Source organism: Felis catus, chromosome D1 (genome assembly GCF_018350175.1).
Source record: "Felis catus isolate Fca126 chromosome D1, F.catus_Fca126_mat1.0, whole genome shotgun sequence".
NCBI lineage: Eukaryota > Metazoa > Chordata > Mammalia > Carnivora > Felidae > Felis > Felis catus.
The window spans coordinates 20,961,470-20,984,159 of NC_058377.1; the positions used below are offsets into that span (position 1 = coordinate 20,961,470).

A 22,690-nucleotide genomic window follows, 5' to 3' on the forward strand; every position below is an offset into this window, starting at 1 on the left:
TTTTTTTTTCAACGTTTATTTATTTTTGGGACAGAGAGAGACAGAGCATGAACGGGGGAGGGGCAGAGAGAGAGGGAGACACAGAATCGGAAACAGGCTCCAGGCTCTGAGCCATCAGCCCAGAGCCCGAAGCGGGGCTCGAACTCACGGACCGCGAGATCGTGACCTGGCTGAAATCGGACGCTTAACCGACTGCGCCACCCAGGCGCCCCATCCTATCCTGCTTTTTAAAGGGTTTCTAGAGCTGCAGATGTTGATGGACAAGGCCTTATTTCTAGGGGGTGTGGAAAAGTTTATCAAACCTGTATAAACTATTGCTTGGAGTCCCTATTTCATTACATTGGTAGGAACACAGTAGTCCCATCCTCCACACATCCAGAGCGAGCTTTTTGTAGTCCGAGCTTTATAGATTCTCCAAAGCTTCGGATTGTGTATTCACTGAATAGTCAGAAAGGGAATTCCTGTGGTTTACGGCATGATCTTCCACAGATTTTGTCTCCTTGAATTTTTAGGAAATGTCTTCAGCACACACCCTTTCCAATCTTTTCGATGGATCAAGTTCAACACCAAAGTTCTGTTTGAATTTTTCTTTTCCATTTCGATCCAACTAGACTTCAGTTCTGAAATGCAGCTCCATTTGTATCTGCTTCTTTTTTTAAATTAAAAGAATTTTTTTCAAATGTTTATTTTTGAGAAAGAGAGAGAGACAGAGTGTGAGCAGGGGAAGGGCAGAGAGAGAGAGAGAGAGAGAGAGGGAGACCGAATCTGAAGCAGGCTCCAGGCTCTGAGCTGTCAGCACAGAGTCCCATGTGGGACTCGAATCCACAAACCATGAGATCATGACTTGAACTGAAGTTGGATGCTTCACCCACTGAGTCACCCAGGCGCCCCCCCACCCCTCGTATCTGCATCTTGATTTTTATAACCGTTACCATTATTCTCTTATTTCATCACAGTTGGATGATTAGAAAAATAGCCTCCTATAAGGTTTCTTCAGTTCTCATCTCTCTCCTTTAATGATTCACTCCATCCTGCACATCACTGCCTGATTCAATCCCCACTGGGTTATCTCAAACGGCCCCTCTCCCAGAAATGCTAACCACCCAACCTCACATGCTTCCTTACTATGCTGCATAACATTTTCACTTTATAATTCAAGACTATCTAAAACCTGACTACTTGTTATCTATTTATTCTTTCCTACACCCTTCCTCTATTCAGTACGTTTCTCTATTCATGTAGATTTTCTCACCCTCTCTTAAATTTACCATAACTTCCTCCCATTCTTCTCACTTTGCTCTATTTTGCCTTGAAGAAATCAACCCTCATTTTTTTTTTTTAAAGTAGGCTCAACACCCAGCATGGAGCCCAACATGGGGCTTGAACTCACAACGCTGAGATCAAGATCTGGGTGGAGATCAAGAGTCAGACGCTTCACTGACTGAGCCATGTAGGCGCCTCTCAATCTTCATTTTTTATCTACTAATGTCTTCATTAGCTTCATAAATCTTCTTAGACGCTGTTGTGCGTATGAGAATCTTCGGATACAAGTCTTAAGTCGGCAGGTCTGGAGGAGGGTCTGGGGTTCTGCCTTTCTGAACAGCTCCCTGTGATGCCCATGCTGCTATTTCATAGGTTGCACTTTGAGACGCAAGAATCTAAGCCACTATTTGAAATTAAGATCAAGCTTTTCTCCTCTAGGAGGTCTTTCTACTCTAAGAGTGTTTTAGCTCCTCTGGAAATCCAGTGGTATTTACAGTGTATTCTGTTAGGTGTCCCATTCCCAAACTGTCAAATGTACTACGTCATTCTTCTCCGTGTATGTATCATAGCCCCCAGGAAGAAGGACTGTGCTACCTATTTTTGTGCTTTCCAGAAGCATCTTTGAAAGAGCACAGAGAAAAGGGCATGAACTTTGGAGTCAGATGGACGTGGGCAGATATCTTATCATCATCACTTATTGGCAGGAAGGCTCAACTCCTCATCTCATGCTCAGTATGTCAACTCCACATTAAAAAATGTTTTTTTTTTTTAAAGTAGGCTTCACACCTGGTGGGGAGCCCAATGCGGGGCTTGAACTCATGACCCTGAGATCAAGACCTGAGTTGACATCAAGAGTCAGAAGCTTAATCGACTGAGCCACCCAGGTGCCCTGCAACTCCACATTTTTAAAATGGAAATAACGATACATGATGAGTGATCTGTTAACAGTGGCCATTAACCCTGGGGCATGGGACAGAGTACAACATCCTCACTTTTTCTCAACCAGTTACCCAACCCACCAATTTCCCCATGACTCTTTCAGTGTGACAATACTACTATTTTGCAGAAAAGACTATTACACTATTGGACAGTTCATCTATATTAGAATATTCTTTACATGCAGTTTAAATAATGATATCTAACTTCTATCACTTAGTTCTATCCTGGCCCTTGGAATATAATGGAATTGTCAAACTAGGCAACAAGTGCAAATAGAAAACAAATTTTTGATAAAATTGTCCATACTATATTTTATCACTTCTGGCACGTAAGTGATGGATGAAAAAATCTGGCTACTGGCTATCGATCTTTGTTATTTTTCTGTGACTCCTCTTTTCCTATTTCTCTCTTAAGAACTTTGCCTGCACACACCAATTTTAAGAAAATTTCATGGAAGCAGTGGGAATAGAACAATTATAGAGCTTTCGAATATTAAAATAAAAGGTAGCTTAGAGATCATCTTGCTTAACTTTATTTTACAGGTAAAGAAAATGAGTCCTAGAGAGGTTAAGTGAAGGAGAGGTAAACTGAAATGTTCTCTAAGAATTTAGAAATAAGGATAATCAGATTTTTTGCTGAATAATAAAATTAAAAAAATAACACATAAGTAATCTGAGCAGATATATAAAAACATTAACTTAGAATGACTATTAGGTCATGACAGCAAAATATATAAATCAAAACATTTATAATAACATAATATATGATACACTATGATATACAGCATAGAAATAACCTATAAAATATAATAATACAGAGTATTTGTATGCACCTAAATAAATATAATAGCTGGAAATAATCTAAATATGAATAGAAAAGATGGGAGAGTAGCCCTACTGGGTATTTAAAAGTATTTTTTTAATGCAGCTATTCAAAAAATTTGTGCTAACAGACATATATTAATGGAACCTATATGTTATATATGTGTATATACATATATATGTGTATATGTGTTTATATATGTGTATATATATACATATATACACATATATAGTGTGTATATAGATATATGTATATCATATACATATATATACGATATTCTGAAATAAGATCAAGTACATGTAAGAATTTAATATATTTAAAAGGTAGAGGGTGCCTGGGTGGCTCAGTTGGTTACGTGTCTGACTTCGGCTCAGGTGTTCGAGCCCCGTGTTGGGCTCTGTGCTGTCATAACAGCCCAGAGCCTGGAGCCTGCTTCAGATTCTATGTCTCCCTCTTTCTCTGCCCCTCCCCCACTGGCACTCTGGCTCTTTCTGTCAAAAAATAAATAAACATTAAAAAAATGTTTTTGAAGTAGCATATTTTTTAGAGATTTTTTTAAACATTTATTCATTTTTGAGAGAAAGAGAACACACAACCAGGCAAGGGGCAGAGAGAGAGGGAGACACAGAATCCGAAGCAGGCTCCAGGCTCCTGGCTGTTATGACAGCACAGAGCCTGATGAGGGGCTCGAACCCAGTAACCATGAGATCATGACCTGAGCTGAAGTCAGTTACTTAACCAACTGAGTTACCCAGGTGCCCCTAAAGTGTAGCATATTAAGCAAGCCTGTGTGACAAATATTTAATAAGGGTAATGTGACAGTTAGTCATTTGGGAAATGAACGTTAACAAAATTTTACAATTTGCTTCATTTTCTAATATAAAATTCTAGTTGTATCAATTGTTTAAGTTTTAAAATATGAAGCCAATGGAGTGTCCGGCTGGCTCAGTTGGTAGAGCATGTGACTCTTGATCTCAGGGTCATGAGCTTGAGCCCCACACTGGGCATGGAACCTACTTAAAAAACATGAAGCCAGAGAGCTGTTTCAATTTTTAAAATATGAAGCCAAGTTTAGAAGGAAGCCAAAGCATATTCAATATTCAAACTCTAAACAGTAGTGTGTCTTTAGTTACTATTTAAAAAAAATTTTTTTAATGTTTATTTATTTTTGAGAGACAGAGAGAGAGCACAAGCAGGAAGGGGACACAGAGAGAGAGGGAGACACAGAATCCGAAGCAGGCTCCAGGATCTAAGCTGTCCGCCCAGAGCCCGACGTGGGGATTGAACCCATGAACTGTGAGATCATGACCTGGGCCAAAGGTGGAAGCTTAACTGACTAAACCACCCAGGTGCCCCCTTAGTTTCTATTTTTAACATTGGAGAAACTTGAATTCAAGTTTTGCATGAAAGTTATTTGTAACATGTAAAAAGCAATATGGGTATCAGCTCAAGGCTTAGAAACAATAATAAACATGTAGGTTGATGCCACAGAGAAACAGGCTTTTTATGTGGATATTTTACTTATCTTGGATTTTTTCCACAAGCTGCCATCCTTGCTGAGTTGTTTTCCTGATCTCCATTGGAATTGAAAGAACAAATATGGAAAAATCATGTCTGAAAGCAGGAAACTTTCTTGAGTTTCCACCTCTGCACCTAGGAGTTTCTACTCTCTGCATGGATCCTTCTTTCCTCTCTGTCTTAAAAACTCCCCGGTTACGGATGTCCCATCTGGTGCCCTAAATTCTAGTGTCTTCTGCACGTCTGCAATGCCTGAGTCAGTGAGGCAGCACATCCTTGCGACCTCCCAGCCTCCACAATGCTGCCTTCATCTCTTTGTTGCGGAGCGTGTAGACGATGGGGTTAAGCAAGGGGGTGATGACAGTGTAGAAGACGGCGACCACTCCATCCAGGGTTTCCTGAGAGCCAGGGCGAAGGTAAATGAAGGTGCAGGGCACATAGTAAACAATGACAACAGTGAGGTGGGCAGCACAGGTGGAGAAGGCGTTGCGGCGCCCATCAGCGGACTGGATTCGCAGGATGGCAGCCACTATATACCCATAGGAAGTGAGGATGAGCATGAAGCAGGTGAGGGCCAAGAACCCAATGTCCACAAAGGTGACCAGCTCATTGACGGTGATATCAGCACAGGCTAGACGCAGCATGGCGGGAATGTCACAGAAGAAGTAGTCTACCTGGTTTGGGCCACAGAAGGGCAGCCGGAATATGAAGCTTGTTTGGAAAAGTGAGTGGAGGGTACCTCCCAGCCAGGTGCCCAAGGCCAGGTAATTACAGACGTTCCGGGTCATGATGGTGGCATAATGTAAAGGCTTACAGATGGCCAAGAAGCGATCATAAGCCATGAGCGTGTAAAGGAAGCATTCAGTACAGCCCAGGAAATGGAAAGAAAAGAGTTGGATTACACAGCCTCCAAAGGAGATGACCCTGCTATCCAAGACAAAGCCAGCTAGCATCTTGGGGACAATGGCAGAGGAAACGGTCATGTCCAAGAAGGAGAGATGACACAGGAACCAGTACATGGGGCGGTGAAGCCGGGTGTCCACCAAGACGGTGAAGATGATGAGCCCGTTGCCAGAGACAGTGAGGGCATAGATGACCAGGAAAGCCAGGAAGAGCGGCACCCCCAGCTGCGGTGGGTGGTGCAGGCCCACCAAAATGAAGTGAGACACAGAAGTCTGGTTTCCACTGTGCATTTCCTTGCTGTTCACATCTGCTAGAAGAAGTAGCAGAAAGGAGAGCTCAAGGCCCTTTAGATTCTCTAGGCATGGAACACATATCCTGTGCTGTTCCCAAACACGGACAGAGAAGGGTCTCAGAAAGGCATCTCAGAAAGAGAGATTATGCCCTAGCTCTTGTTCTCTATCATTCTGTAATCCCACCCCCAACCACCCCTCACGCCCACCTACCTGCCCAACCTTTGATTTTGGGATTCTGCTGGGTTCCATGGAGTAACTGTTTTGTCCAAGTTTAAAACCTATGTAACAGATTATCTGTATGTAATTCGGGAGAGTGAAGGAAGGAAAGACCATACACAGACACTTTCGTGCAAGGAAGTAGTACAGTCACATAAACCCTAAATCAATTCATGAAGAAATGGCTATTCCATGGTGTTCCTTAACTTTGATCTCTGCTCTGTATACCGGAGAGGTAAGTAACAGCTTATTTATTTATTTATGTATTTAATTTTATTTTTTAATGTTTATTTATTTTTGAGAGAGAGAGAGAGAGAGAGAGTGAGCACGAGTGGGGGAGGAACAGAGAGAGAGGGAGACACAGAATCCCAAACAGGCTTCAGACTCCAGGCTCTGAGCTGTCAGCACAAAGCCCGACGCGGGGCTAGAACTCACAAACCTTGAGATCATGACCTGAGCCGAAGCTGGACGCTCAACTGGCTGAGCCACCCAGGTGCCCCACAGCTTATTTATTTTTTAACAACAGCTCCTAATGTAGGCGTGTGCAATAAAAATCAGCATAGATTTTTAAACATGCATTGTATGGGCTACACATCGAATGGCATGGGAGCTATAAATAACTATGTTCATAAACTGTACCTCAAAAATACACATGCCATTTAAAAATCTTTCAGGATAGTGAAGAAATACAAAATCTCAACCAAAGGGGACCTGTTGTCATCTCTTCTCTCTGCTTCTGGATAAGTGCAGCCCATCTGTCAATCCACCCATCCATCCATCCGTCTATCTGTTCATTCACTAAGGAAGCATGCATTATATCCTAAGAGCATGGCCTCAGAGGTCAGACCAGAATTAAAAATCCTAGCTCTTCCATTTATACTCATTGGCAAACTTGGAAAACCATTTCCCCTTTCCTTGCCTAATTGTATAAGTGGGGACAATCATAGTGTCCACTTCATGGAATGATTGTAAGGATTAAATAAATTCCCATAATCCACAGCAGCACTCAGTCAACATTAGCTATTATTTTCCATCCACTATGTGGTGTGGTTCACCTTATGAGGCAAATTCAGTCATTGCATTTGTGCCTCAGGTCTGAAGTGAATCTATGTAGTTTCCTGTGAGTTGTCCCACAGCACATCTAAGTCCCCAAATTTGAAGCAACAACATAAAGAGCCTTTTGTCCCAGGACTACAGGTGAGTGGCATCAGCCACGTGAAAGGGAGAAATCAGGGACATGGCCAGAGCTCTTCCAGACACTGAGGGCCCATGTGAGGAGATCTTTCCTAATGTCACCTTCCTGCCACCCAGTTTTGCTTTTACGGTCTGTTTACCAAGTGGAGTCAATTATCCAAAATGGCGTGTCATCTTCCTGAGGACGCAGGGTCCTCCCAGAATCACTCAGAAGGCTTCAGGGATGTGGCATGAAATTTGATTTCTAGTTGGACCTTCTGCAGGGCAAAGGACGAAACACTGCCATCTGGCTCTTCCTTTCTCCTTCTACACCATGAATCTGTAAACTTATCCCTTCCAATATTCTTCAGTGCCACAGAGACTACTCTTATCAGTGAAAACAAGCTTTCTGGGGACTAAACAATTTTCTGGTCATGAGACTTTCCTTGTTAAACCTAGGAGAGCTCAGGGTGAGACAGGTGGTCACTCCAAGGAAGGGTCTAAACCACATAGAAACTGGATAATCACTCACCATAGAAGTACAGAATCTATTCTGAAAGAATTTTGGAGAAAATTCAGAGAAATTTCCTAGATGCTTTCTTGATTACCAACCTTTATTAGCACCACAGTAGCCAAGGGGAAAGTGCAAAATTACTGGCATGGCCTCTAGAACAAGGAATTTTATTTTTTTATTAAATTATTTTTTTTAACATTTATTCATTTTTGAGACAGAAACGGAGCATGAGTGGGGGAGGAGCAGAGAGAGAGGGAGACACAGAATTGAAGCAGGCTCCAGGCTCCAAGCTGTCAGCACAGAGCCCGACGCAGGGCTCGAACCCACCAACCGTGGTATCATGATCTGAGCCGAAGTCGGATGCTCAACCGCCTGAGCCACCCAGGCGCCCCTAGAACACGGAATTTTATAATACGTGTTTACTCATCTCCTTCCTTAGCCTCCTCTCTCTGTGCTCCATCCCACAAATGTGTGCTGCCCCCAGATATTCTTTCCTATTTCTTTATACATCAGTCCCTTTACTCTAGAATGACCTCATTCTTCTGAGGCCTGAAAAATTTCCACTAATCTTTCAAGATCTCATTCATTTGTGATCCACTGAGTAAAGCCTTTTCTCAATTTCTCCCAAGTGGTCACACCTTCTTTGTAGCCTCCACAGTCCTTCATGTGTCTATAGGCTCACAAAGCATGCTGCAATTTACCCTTCTGAGTACCTGATTTCCGCCATTAGACTGCGAGCTCCTAATGGACTTAGTCTCATTTGTTTTTCATCCCATGTTTGTGGCATATCTAGCACTGGAAGACTCTTAAATCTTTTTTTTTTTTAATGAAATTTATTGTCAAATTGCTTTCCATACAACACCCAGTGCTCCTCCCAACAGGTGCCCTCCTCAATGCTTAAATCTTATTGAATAAATGCATTGCCTTCTGTCTGGATGTTCCTGTTAGCTCGGCACTGAATCCAGGATAATATCAGTTAGGTGTTAAATCTAGCTCCTGAAATCATAAGAATTCCATTACTGAGACTGTCACTACTTATGAGTTACAGTGTTTTGAACAAGTCTTTTAATATTCTTAGTTTCAGTTTCTCCTTTGGGGAGAGAGGGAGAGAGAGAGAGAGAGAGAGAGAGACAGAGAGAGAGAGAGACAGAGAGAGAGAGAGAGGGAGAGAGAAAGAGAGAGATTGAGAGCTGGCTTAGATTCCCATCCCAAACGAGGAATTACAATCTCTCCTGCATCCATATCAACTCACCTTTTAAATTTAGTTTTTAAATTTGGTTCTTACACGGAGAAGATGAACTTTCCTGCTAGCTTCAATTCTCTTTTGTACTCTACTTTTTTTTATTGTCTCCCTGCTTCCCTGCCATCTCTATCCTCTTTCATTTTTATAGTTTCTTGTTCTCTCTACACAGAAATAATTTCTCCCCTGGGAAAACAAAAAAATGCCCGCCTTTACCTATTAGAAACGAAAACTGCCGCAGTTACGTGGTGTAGACTATTTAGTCAGGATCACATGATATTATCAATATATGATATATTCATCTATGTGATGGGGAAAAAAAGTAGTCTCCATAAGCAGTCTTGGGGAAAAGGACATTAGAACCCATATACTAGCTTTCTCTGGCCATTTCAAACCCTGTATGAGCTGAACTAGGCTTAAGGTAGACCCTGAAGCTCATCTGGGTCAGAAAACTCTGAGAGGTGAACTTCTTTGGTGAGTAGAGTATAATGGTCCTTCCCTCCCCACCATGTATGTGTAAAGCACATGCCGTTAGGAGATCTTGGCTGTCTTCTGTTTTCCCAAAACCTCTCACATACTTTTAATAAATATGTATGTCAGAAGAATTTCCATTACTACACCTCTGCCTCCCTTCTGGAGTCTTCTCTTCTGAAGGCCACCACCTGGCTGTGAATCTGCTATGAGGTCATGGTCTGTCGCTTGCTTCAGCTTCTTCTTGCTCTTTGCTGTTTCCTGTGGAAGCACCTTTTTGAGCTGGACAGATTCCCTGGGCTCCTCTGACATGCCCCTACTTGGTTTTGTCACTGTGTTTTTTTCTGTGCAGTTCTCTGGGCTCATCCCTCCTCTGTGTAGCCTTTTTGAAAGTGTTGGCAGCGATGTCCCTGGGCTTTGATCTCTGGAGTCTCAACTTTCTGTCAAGGAGCTTCTTCCTTCCTTCCTGTAGTCCCCATGGGGCAGGGGTTGGGCTGACATCACTTCTGCTTCACCCTTCAGGGGCAATTAACTTGCATGAAAACAAGTTGCAGTGGGCTTTGTTAAGAGCAAAATGTTTGCTAAGTCTATTCCAGGAAGTTGACCTAGTTGCTAGTAGTGTCTGTAGCTTGGGATTCTGCTACACGCACACACTTGATTAGGAGTCAGGAAGGATCACTCCTTCTATTTCTCACCTGTAAATTGGAGATAATGTTGCCTTATCTGTTTATCCCATAAAGATGTGGGGATGGAATCTGAAAGAACTTTAAAGCCAAAGATGTTACATGAATGCCATATGTTAATTACTTACAAGTGCCCTTTGAATTTCACTCAGATTGAAAAAGTACATCTCTAGGAGAGGCAACACTGTTTCAGGCAGAAATGTCTTGATCACCCAATATGCAAATAAGCTAGATGGAGTATAAAATTTTGGCAATCCCTTAAAAGTCAAACACACTTAGATTAGACCAGGAAGGACTTTTAGAGAAATGATCTAGAGCACACCCCCGTATACACTTAAAAAAAAACAAACTGAATTCTAAAGAGAATAAGGACTCTTTCCAAGGTGAGATTGTACTGTGTAGGTAGTAGATAAAAATCCTCTACAAGTCTAGGTAGATCTATGATAAAGAATCCCCCATGTATGAGAATAGAGGAGCTTTAGTTCTGGAATAGTGCTGGGCAAACTATAGATCAATAAACATCTGTTGTAAAAGTTTTTGTTTTTTTAGTATGTTTTAATTATTTACTTTGAACCACTGTTGGTGTGCAAATTTAAGTAATGTGTTGTGAGACACCACTTTGCACTTGGTCTATTTTTTGCACGAGCCATTCTCCATTTTAAAAATTACATAAACTCGTGGGCGCCTGGGTGGCTCAGTCGGTTGGGCGTCTGACTTCAGCTCAGGTCATGATCTCACGGTTCATGGGTTCGAGACCCGCCTTGGGCTCTGTGCTGACAGCTCAGAGCCTGAAGCCTGCTTCGGATTCTGTGTCTCCCTCTCTCTCTGTTCCTCCCCCACTCATGCTTTGTCTCTCTCTTAAAAAATAAATAAACATTAAAAAAAATTTTAAAATTACATAAAATCCGTATCAGGTATTTCAGCTTGTACTTATTAGTACCTTTTCCTATTATAAGGATACGATTTCCTACTTTTCCTATACTTCTTCATGATACAGATTTTAAGTCAGATTTGGGGTTCTGCTAAGAGAGAATTCTACATATAGAAAGAAGGTGGAAGGAATTTAGGACTCCAAACACTTCTTCGTCCCCCTGTCAAAGGGGACTTTTTAAGTTCTGTGATATTCCTGATAGGAATAAATAGTTACATAGAATAATACGAGGCAAAAGAATACTTGATCACAAATTGGGGCTTTGGTTCTAAATTCTGGTGTGGATCCTTGGCCTTGGAACATCAGGAAAGATATTTTATGTATATTAGGGAGCCTACGTGGTGGTTTTCACACTCCACAACTCCTTTTCTTCACAACTGATTTTCTTTATGAATGGGGTCATAGAAGATCTCTGCGGGGGGGGGGGTAGTAGCAAATTCTAATATAAGTAACAACTTATGGGGAGGGTCTAAGAAGTTGGAATCTGCATATTTTCTTTGTTTTAATAATTGGTTTAAAGTTTATTTTTATTTATTTGGAGAAAGAGATAGAAAGCGAGCAGGGGAGGGGCAGAGAGAGAGGGAGACAGAATCCCAAGTAGGCTCCACACCATCAGCGCACGTCCTGATGTGGGGCTTGAACTCAGGAACCATGAGGTCATGACCCGAGCCAAAATTAAGAGTTGGACGCTTAACCCACTGAGCCACCCAGGCACCTCTCTCCTGAAACTTCTGTGATTCCTTTCCTTGATTTTCTTTTGTAAGCTTACCACATATGTGTTCATTCCTATTTTGAACTTTGTATCAGTGGAATCATCCAGCAGTATTCTTACCTAAAAATGATGCTTTTGAGACTCACTGATTTTCATGACTTGCTTTATTTGCCTTTTTTTTTCTTACATCTGTGGTACTTCTTTTAATGAACAAAGCACATTTTTCTTCTCCCTCTCCATTCACACTCTTCTCTTTCCAAACAGCACTTGAGTTGTGAATATTTTTTTTTCTACACATAAGCAGAGCTGGATATGTGATAGGAAACACATATGTACAAATCTATGTAGGGCCCTGGAGAGGCACTGCTGGGCCACACAGTATACAGATTTGTAACTGTATTGAAAATCTAGCATTCATACCAATATTCACGTTAACTAGGAGAGTAAGAGGGCTCTTACGGCCCACATTCTTGCTGGTACTTGGTATAGACACAGTTGTCACATTAAAAAAAAAATCCTTATTTAATTTTGAGGGGGGGGGAAGGGTTGGCGGGGGACAGGGGGTCTGAAGCAGGCTTTGTGCTGACAGCGGTGAGCCCGATGTGGGACTCGAACTCATGAACTGTGAGATCGTGACCTGAGCAGAAGCCAGAGGCTTAACTGAATGATCCACCCAGGTGCCCACCGTTGACACATTTTAAAATCTAATCTTGGAAGTATGAAATTATATGTTATCGTAGCTTTAACATGCATTTCCCTGATTACTAAGGAGGTTGAGTATGCTTTCCTTGGTTTTTTTTTCAACCTTTCTAATTTTCCATTTTTCTGGAAAGCCTATGTGCCTTTTGTCTATTATATTTATTTGTATTTATTTTTACTTCTTGCTGTATATATATATTTTTTTAATTTTTTTTTTCAACGTTTATTTATTTTTGGGACAGAGAGAGACAGAGCATGAAGGGGGGAGGGGCAGAGAGAGAGGGAGACACAGAATCAGAAACAGGCTCCAGGCTCTGAGCCGTCAGCACAGAGCCTGACGTGGGGCTCGAACTCACGGACCGCGAGATCGTGACCTGGCTGAAGTCGGACGCTTAACCGACTGCGCCACCCAGGCGCCCCTGTATATATTTTTCTGTATTACAACTACTAATACTTTTTATATTCTCTTTAGTTTATGTGTAGTATTTTCTCTTAAGATGTAATTTACCGCTTCTCTGTCTTTAGGATGTTTTCGATAATTCAACCATAACAAAATTAAGAATTTTTACTTAGTTCTTGTGTCTTTTTTTAAGTGTTTATCTAAATTCCAGTTAGTTAATAAACAGTGTAATGTTGGTTTCAGATGTACAATTTAGTGATGCATCACTTAGGTACAACACACGGCACTTATCACAAGTGCCCTTCTTATTCCCCATCACCTTACTATCCAGCAGTTTCATTACTAGGTATTTACCCAAAGAATACCAAAAAATGCTAATCTGAGGGGAAACATGCACGTTGATGTTTATGGTAGCATTATCTATAATAGCTAACTTATGGAAAGAGCCCTAATGTCCATCGACTGGTGAGTGGAGAAAAGAAGAGGTGGAATAAATATATACAAAATGTATATTTATATAAATTTATAAATAAATTTATAAATACATAAATAAATAAATATATTCAGCCATAAAAAAGAATGATATTTTTGTGTCTTTTAAAAAGATTTTTTTCTACACCATGAATTTATTTATTCCAAGTTAACTTTTATCAGGGGACAGGTACTGTTTTGGATCCCGGTTATTGGGTAACAATTTAACTTTAGTGGCTGTGCACTCACAGACTCAGAGGCTACTATGTCGGTAACATCGTGCCAATAGGAGCTGGTGAGTGGGAAATAGAAGATAAAATCCGGATGCCCTGCAAATTTATATGTGTACCACACCGTGAGAGGAAAACCTATGGAAACAAACTGCCACGTCAGTGACATTTCTGGCCATCTAGTTGCCTTGGGGTGAGTTAGGCTAGTCTACAAAATCTGTTCCTGTTGGGGCGCCTGGGTGGCGCAGTCGGTTGAGCGTCCGACTTCAGCCAGGTCACGATCTCGCGGTCCGGGAAGGTCGCGATCTCGCGGTCCGGGAGTTCGAGCCCCGCGTCAGGCTCTGGGCTGATGGCTCAGAGCCTGGAGCCTGTTTCCCTATCTGTGTCTCCCTCTCTCTCTGCCCCTCCCCCGTTCATGCTCTGTCTCTCTCTGTCCCAAAAATAAATAAGTGTTGAAAAAAAACTTAAAAAAAAAATCTGTTCCTGTTTTGACAACGTTCAGGAATGTCGGCTTGTACTGTGCTCACGTTTTTTATTTCATGTTACTCCGGAAGTACCGAATAGGTAGTTCAAAGCCTCTGTATGATGTACTGACATAGGATGAAGGATATGAGTTCCCTGGTGTTCTTATTTCCACCTGGAGGGTTTCATTTTCTTGACACATTGCATGATGAATAATATTTGGCGTGTCATACAATACAAAATTGTGGAATTACTGGCTTTTCCCCCCCGCTGAAAAAATATTTGCACTAATGCATAGGGCAGTAAGTTTCTACTTTGCCTTCTTCCTCACTCAGACAGTGAATCTCGATAATTCTAAGGAATGCCTCTGCATATAGCAACAGTCAGAGGTAAAAATTAATCATAAACGACTGCAGCATTAATTGGCAAGATCAATACCTGTTTGTGTCTTGCAGAAATGACGGTGTGATTCACCCCATTGGCGGCATTGACATGCTGAGTTGCCTGATAAGAAAATGTGTTGAAGAAGACAGAAGTCCTAATGTTAGCCACTACCTCACAGTTGCAAAATAAGTCTGGTACCTTCTACATGTATCTCTACAATGCTTTTGTGTGTGTTTATTTCCATGTTTTACTTTCCTCCCCTCTATTTTTATATTATATTATTACTCCATTATTATATTTAAGACGTATTCGTGGCGATTTTACCATTTTGCCCATAGGGCACACCACGTTGAGTTAGGATTGCCTCAGACCAGAGTTGGAACTGACATCACTCAGAGATTTCAGATTTGGATCTGGAGGAAATAAATGGTGATATATCAAAATGGCTCCCTCTGTGAAGGGAGTGACCTTAGGAATACAGTTGCACTGTATTAAGTGCTGTCATTGTGTGCGTGTAAAATAGGAAGGGAAGGAGTACACAAATGGCGTGCGGTCAGTGTGGTGGACAGTCATGGATCTTTTCTGGAATACTTACTTGTTCATATATTTTGGCTGTGTGTCATTTAAACTCTCTTCCTGGAAGTGGGCCTGCATTTTGCTATAGAAACAGAAGTACCAGAGGCTTTCCCATTCCTTCTGGCAGATATGGAACATGGACATGGGATGTAGACTTGACCAATGAGATATATCAACCTAGAGTTGGGTCAGAAGCAAGGGCCACAAAAGGCACATACAAGAGAGGATGATTCAGATGATGGGCGTGACAGGATTAGCAACGTAGAATTTTGGAAGGCAGGGTGACAGCATCCCACGGTGTGTCAAGGGGTTTACGTCTATGGTGATGGTAAGGTCCTGTGGACGAACCCCCCATGGAAATGTCAGTGGACTGTCATCACATATTTATTAGGTATGAATTTGAAATAATTCTGCCTGGCCTTCCTGTCCCTTGTTCCACTTTCAAGTTTGATTCTTTGGCTTTCTAGGCATTTGTTACATGAGTGTGGGTGGGGAAGAGAATGTGTTTTAATGTAAAATATTATTATAAATTCATAAATTTATATAAATATAAATTTTTGTTTAGCTTGCCTTTTTTACTTAAAATATATAATGTTGACATCCCTACAGGTCAGTAGATTAAGATCCAATTCTTTTATTTTCTGTTTTTTTTTAATGTTTATTTATTTTTGAGAGAGAGAGAGAGAGAGAGAGAGCGCACACACACACACACACACACACACACACACACACACGTGGGGGAGGGGCAGAGAGAGAGGGAGACAGAGGATCCAAATCAGTCTCTGTGCTGACAGCAGAGAGCCCAATGTGGGGCTTGAACCTTTGAACTGGGACATCATGACTGGAGCAACAGTCGGACACTCAACTGACTGAGCTGCCCAGGTGCCCCTGTTTTCTGTTTTTTATGAAGATAATAATGAATATAACTTTAAAGTAATTAGATTACATCAGATATGCCATATTATTATTCTTATTTTTAATTTTTTTGTGTGTTTTTCAACAAACTCTCAACTTCTCAACTCCAGATTAATAACCTCACTTATATCCTTCCACTCCCTTCTGCATGTCCCTGTATTATACAATGTGATTATTTGCTTTACCAAAGCGGCATGATGCTAACCGTACTCTGTGCCTCATATTCCCCCTCCCCATTGAAAATGTCCCTTGCAAGTTCCTCAGAGTTAACTGGTGTGGTTGAAATTCAGTCTTTTAGTAGCTGCTTAATGTTTCATGATGCAGCATTATCATGATTTATTCTCTTTAGGGATATTTTGGTTTTCAATTGTGTCACCACTACAAACCATGTATCAACACACATGTTTGAATAAAGACCCTTATATACTGGTGCTTTTATAATTACGAATAGACTCCTGGAGTGGAATTACTAGAATTAAGAGTATATATAATCTTAAATTCAATAACTACTGTCGTATTGCTTTCCTAAAGAAGGTACTATAATTATACAGATTTGTGCCAATTCTATGTGTAATGAAGCTTTTTCTTTTGTCTGAGCCAGCAGTAGATGTTGATAACTGGTAACTTGAATTCGCTATCTTAATTTGTAAAAGTTCAGACAAACCAATAAGAGAAAGACTATTACCTTAAAAGAAAGAAATCAATAAAGTTCAAGAAAAGCTAATTTACAAAAGAAGATACACTTCAATATACCGTGTGTTTACACTTGCTTATAGAGGCAATAAAAGTCATGATAGCAATGCAATCTATTAGTTACACAAGTGGGAAATAGTTACATATCCTTAGGTATTTCCTTGGCAAAGTCACTCTAAAACTTGAAACAATAAAAAAAGTTTAGAAATTTATATGTTTTAAACACACCTCAAAAAGATAGTGGAAGAGAGAGTTGCATTCAGATGGAGAGTTTAGGGACAGGTGGTGACCATTTATGGATTCTGGACAATTTTGAGAGTCAGCAATTGTGTGTTTATCTGCATCACTATTGAGGGAAAAAGGTAACTGGGTCCTCTTCCCTTCCTCTTAAGTATAAATACTAGTTTCAGAGAGACATGAACTCATCTCAGGAGGGTTCAAAAAGCAAACACAGTGGGAAATATATTAAAAACAATTGTTAAAAACCTTTGATTAGTTTCTTGTTTTTCTGCTCATCAAGGGAACCTGAAGACCCAAGAGGAGTCCCCGCCCCGGAGATCTTGAATCCAGTTAAGTCCCTACCCATCTAGCCTTGTTAGTTTCCATTTCCTGTGCTTGAACCAGTTGGGTCCTTGAATAGAAACGAGCCACTCTTTCTCACCAAGGAATCACAGGTACCTCTGTTCTTTGAGTAATGGCTTGCAAACTACTTCCTTGACACAGATAGTGAAAAACTTGAAGAAAAAACACAGGTGAGTTTTGTACTGAAATGAATCACATACTGTAAGGTGAGTTCTTAAAAAAGCAGATTTCTCTTAGTCTCCCTGCCTTCCCTTGTGAACTTCTGCTGAGAGATAAGATGCTTGGGGATGGTTAAACAACCCTCTACATTGGGTTATCAAGTCTCACTTTGTCACAATCTCTCTCTATGTCTCTCTGTCTCTCTGTTTCCCCTTTCCCTGTCTGTCTCTCTCTACACACACAAACAATTACTAATTAAAGGCCTACAAATAGGAACCAAATTGCTGCAGCATGGACGAAGAAGTCAATATTGACACCTCTAATCGATAGTCATGCCTTAAATCTCAGGCTACTCTGCAATTCACCTGATGAAAAGGTTCATATTTCATCTAATCTGAATGTGGAGTTACCCAGGTTATGGGATCCCACTGGTAAAGTAGAAGTGTCAGATCTATTAGTACCATTTTTTGAATTCTGATATCCATATAGATGATTATGATAATTCTGTCACTGTTATTTATTCTTTTTTTTAAATGTTTATTTATTTTTGAGGCAATGTGAGAGACAGAGTGCAAGCAGAGGAGGGGCAGACAGAGGGAGACACAGAATCTGAAGCAGGCTCCAGGCTCCGAGCTGTCAGCCCAGAGCCTGATGCGGGGCTCCAACTCACGAACTGCGAGATCATGACCTGAGCCGAAGTCGGACGCTTCACCGACTGAGCCACTCAGGTGCCCTGTTATTTATTCTTTTATTTGAAAAATATGTTTCCAAGTTTGTTTTGTGTCTATGGTTGACACACAGTGTCACAGTGTTTTCAGGTGGACAACATCAGGATTCGGCTTCTCTATACTTTGTGCTATGTTCACAAGTGCGGCTACCACCTGTCGTCATACAACACTATTACAATACCATCGACCGTATTTTATTTTATTCCCATGACTTATTCATTCCATACCTGGAAGCTTGAACCTCCCTCCCACTCCCACTCCCGTTCATCCACGAAAATTGTAGCTTTGATGTAGCTTAAGCCACGTTGTCTAGACACAGGATACGTTTTGTCTAAGCTTTGCTGAGAACAGAGATCCTGGCTTCTTTCATATGGTAGAGCCAGTTTCATAGTCTTTTAAAAAATGTTTATTTATTTATTTTTATTTTTAAATGTTTATTTATTTTCGAGAGAGAGAGAGAGAGAGAGAAAGAGAGAGAAGCAGAGTGCGAGTGGGAGAGGGGCAGGGAGAGAGGGAGACACAGAATTCGAAGCAGGCTCCAGACTTTGAGCTATCAGCACAGAGCCCAACATGGGGCTTGAACCCACAACTGTGAGATCATGATCTCAGCCAAAGTTGGACGCTTAACCAACTGAGCCACCCAGGTGCCCTTAGTTATTTATTTTTGGGAGAGGGAGAGAAAGCAAGAGAGTGAGCGAGTGAGCAGGGGATGGGCAGAGAGAGAGAGAAGGAGACAGAGAATCTGAATCAGGTTCCAGGCCATCAGCACAGAGCCTAATGTGAGGCTCAAACTCACCAACCATGAGATCATGTCCTGAGCTGAAGTCAGACGCGTAGCTGACTGAGCCACCCAGGTGTCCCTCCTAGTCTTTTCTGAAGAATGATTGAAAATAATCCTGAACGCAACACTAATTTGGGCTAAATAAAAAACATCATTCATGCCTTACTTTTCATTGTACAGAATCCCAACTTTTCTTGACATCAAGCTGACATATCATTTCCTCTGGTGTTGGTTCTGTTCTTCCTCTTTCAGGTAGTAGTTCTTAAGTAAGAATCATATACTTGATGGAGATGTCTTCTCTTATAAGGGTGTTGCCTGAATTTATGGGTATGAGGAGTGGAAGATGGAGGGAGGGATATTATCTCTAACAAAACCAAATTAGAAAATATCTGGATATTTAGGATGAAAGAATATATGTTAGAAAACTGCCAGTGGCAAAAGACATGAACAGACACTTTTCCAAAGAAGACATCCAGATGGCTAAGAGACACATGAAAAAATGCTCAACATCACTCATCATCAGGGAAATACAAATCAAAACCACAGTGAGATACCACCTCACACTTGTCAGAATGGCTAAAATGAAAACTCAGGAAACAACAGATGTTGGCGAGGATGCGGAAAGGGGAATATTTTTGAACTGTTTGTGGGAATGCAAACTAGTACAGCCACTCTGGAGGACAGTCGAGGTTCCTCAAAAAATTGAAAATAGAGCTACCCTATGACCCAACAATTGCACTACCAGGTATTTATCCAAAAGATAGAAAAATGCTGATTTGAAGGAGGATGTGTATCCCAAAGTTTACACTTGATCTTAGCCAAAAGGCCGAGAAGCGATTGTGTATCCCAAAGTTTAAAGCAGTACCATCAACAATAACCAAATTATGGGAAAAGCCCAAATGTCCATGGACTGATGAATGAATTAAGAAGATGTGGTATATACATACAGTGGAATATTACTCAGTGATGAAAAAGAATGAAATCTGGCCATTTGCAACAACGTGGATGGAACTAGAGTGTATTAGGCTAAGAGAAATAGGTTGGTCAGAGAAAGACAAATATCCTATGATTTCACTCATATGTGAAATTTAAGAAACAAAACAGATGAACATAGGGGAAAGGAAGGAAAAATAAGATAAAAATAGAGAGGGAGGCAAACCATAAGAAACGTTTAAATACAGAGAACAAACTGAGGGTTGATAGAGAGAAGTGGGGTAGCGGATGGACTAAATGGGTGATGAGTGTTAAGGAGGACCCTTGTTGGGATGAGCACTGGGAGTTATATGTAAGTGATGAATCACTGAATTCTACTCCTGAAACCATTATTGCACTACATGTTAACTAACTTGGATTTAAATTTAAAAAAAAGAAAAAGAAAAAGAAAAAGAAAAAGAAAAAGAAAAAGAAAATTGCCAGTGGATTCTGTTTGGGAGAACACATATGAATTTTATCTTCTTAGAGCCTCATAAAGGATCGTCTAGTGTGAGAGAAGTGGTGAGCCAGCAGTGTACAAGGCTTGGTGCCTTCTGGATCATATGGAAGATTGTAGGGATGTCCATGTCATGGAGTTGAGTTTCTCAGTCTCCTCTGAGGAAAGTCCCTTTACAAGCAGGTGATGGTGGTAGTGAGACACCAGTCCCAATACCAGCGATGAAATGTTCCTTAAAGATCTAGTTTTGACATTGAGAAATCTCTACAGTAGCAAGAGAATTTATTCTCCCTCCTATTCCTCCCTCTTGATAGATAGATAGATGATAGATAGATAGGTAGATAGATAGATAGATAGATAGATAGATATAGGTAATTCTGCATTACAAGGCAACAATTTTGTATGATTCATTATCATTTTTTGAGCAGGTATCAAGTGTCAGACACTTTATTAATGACTTTGCATCTATTGTCTTATTTAATACTTGTAATTTCTCAGCCGGGATTACTATTGCCAGATTACCTATAAGGATCCCAGAGATTTGTTTGGCCGTACCGAACATAGATTTTGAAGCGTGCGCTGCTATCAATGTTAAATTCTTGGTTCTTTAAGTTTCCCCATGGACTCTGGGGAGAAAACAGAATTCCGAAAGGCTCCCCAGATTGCTGTCCCCTGTGTACATTCCCTGCTAAATTGCCTCCCTTTGAGTGTGGGTGAGACCCAAGGCTGTGATGGCATATCACTCTTGATGCATTCTGTTACTTCACACTTTTGTCACAGCAAACTCAAGAGAACTTCTACTGGCTTTGAAGAAGTAAGCTGCCAGGGGGTTATCAGATGGCCAGGTGGTTAGGACTTGAGGTTGGACTCTAAGGCTGAGAGTAATGATCCCTGCTAATGGGCAGCAGGAAAGACAGAGACCTCAGTCCTAAATGTGCAAGGAACAGAATTCTGCCAACAACTTCCATAAGCTTGGAAGCGGATCCCAAGCCTCTCATGAGATTCCAGACTCAGCTGACATCTCGATTTCAACCTTGAGCAGAACACCCCATTCACCGGACTGAAACACTGTAAGAATGGACATTTGCATTGTTTTGTGCTACTAAATGGGTGGTCATTTATGAAACATAAATAGAGATTGATACAATGGGTTTCTCTGACTTTCTACTGCATACATCTGTGTGCACCTTCCTTTGTGTGCGTGTGGGGGGGGAGAGAGGATGATGATGGATCATTCTATCATTTTTACCAAATAAGTTTTATAACAGGCAAAGTTGAGGTTAACTTTAGGATGATCCACTATTGATGATGCAGTTGCCACATGAAAATGGGTTTTCAGTTTTCAATGAAATGCTGGGTGCTCTCTCTATATTCTATATTCTCTCTATATTCTATAGGGAGAGGTGCCAAAGGTGTGGAAAATGAGAAACATGAGCGTAGTGACAACGTTCATCCTCACGGGTCTTCCCCATGCACCAGCACTGGACATCCCCCTCTTGGGAATCTTCTTGGTGATTTATGTACTCACTGTGGTGGGGAACCTCCTCATCCTGCTGGTGATCACGGTGGATTCCCACCTCCACACTCCCATGTACTATTTCCTGGCCAACTTGTCCTTCATCGACATGTGGTTCTCCACCGTCACTGTGCCCAAAATGCTGATGACCTTGGTCTCCCCGGGAGGCGGGGCCATCTCCTTTCACAGCTGTGTGGCCCAGCTCTACTCCTTTCACTTCCTGGGGAGCACCGAGTGTTTCCTCTACACAGTCATGTCCTACGACCGCTACCTGGCCATCAGTCAGCCGCTCAGGTATGCCAGCCTGATGGGTGGGAGAGCGTGTGCCCTCCTGGCCGCCACCACGTGGCTCAGCGGCTCTCTGCACTCTGCTGTCCAGACCACACTGACCTTCCGCTTGCCCTACTGTGGGCCCAGCCAGATCCAGCATTATTTCTGTGACGGACCACCCATCCTCAGACTGGCCTGTGCAGACACGTCCATGAACGAGAGGGTGATCTTCGTCAACATCGGGGTAGTGGCTTCGGGCTGCTTTCTCCTGATAGTGGGGTCCTATGTGTCCATCGTCTGTTCCATCCTGAAGATCCGCACCTCCGAGGGGAGATGCAGAGCCTTTCAGACCTGTACCTCCCACTGCATTGTGGTCCTTTGTTTCTTTGTTCCCTGTGTTTTTGTTTACCTGAGGCCAGGCTCCAAGGATGCTGTGGACAGGATTGTGGCAGTTTTCTACACTGTGCTGACTCCCCTTCTAAACCCTGTGGTGTACACCCTGAGGAATAAGGAAGTGAAGAAAGCTCTATTGAAGCTTCAAGACAAAGTAACATAGTCTCAGAGAAAATAAACACTGGAAAGTAGATGTGCCTGTTGAAAAAAGTAGTAGTATAATTTAGTCATCACCATGAAATTTATTACATGTGTATCTCGGTGTTAAATATTGTCCAAAACCATCTACTCAGCAATATTTGTTTCATGGATTTGTCTATGGAA

At 41.5% G+C, this 22,690-nt stretch overlaps 2 protein-coding genes and 1 pseudogene across 2 annotated transcripts; 1 reads left to right on the top strand and 2 right to left on the bottom strand.

The window, feature by feature from the left end:
* Positions 1-4,321: 4,321 nt before the first annotated feature.
* LOC101094536 (olfactory receptor 10G6) lies at positions 4,322-5,750 on the bottom strand. The gene has a single exon (XM_011286415.4). The coding sequence runs from the start codon at positions 5,733-5,735 to the stop codon at positions 4,800-4,802; it is 936 nt and encodes a 311-aa protein (XP_011284717.1). The 5' UTR covers positions 5,736-5,750; the 3' UTR covers positions 4,322-4,799.
* A 13,686-nt stretch (positions 5,751-19,436) lies between these two features.
* LOC111556881 lies at positions 19,437-19,596 on the bottom strand (annotated as a pseudogene).
* A 2,002-nt stretch (positions 19,597-21,598) lies between these two features.
* LOC101094786 (olfactory receptor 10G9) lies at positions 21,599-22,642 on the top strand. The gene has a single exon (XM_011286416.2). It carries the CDS (start codon positions 21,609-21,611, stop codon positions 22,527-22,529), a length of 921 nt encoding a protein of 306 aa, XP_011284718.2. The 5' UTR covers positions 21,599-21,608; the 3' UTR covers positions 22,530-22,642.
* The last annotated feature ends 48 nt before the right edge of the window (positions 22,643-22,690 follow it).

Excerpts from the sequence above, each read along its gene's own strand:
- LOC101094536 (XM_011286415.4), bottom strand. The coding sequence starts at position 5,735 with ATGCACAGTGGAAACCAGACTTCTGTGTCTCACTTCATTTTGGTGGGC.
- LOC101094786 (XM_011286416.2), top strand. The coding sequence starts at position 21,609 with ATGAGAAACATGAGCGTAGTGACAACGTTCATCCTCACGGGTCTTCCC.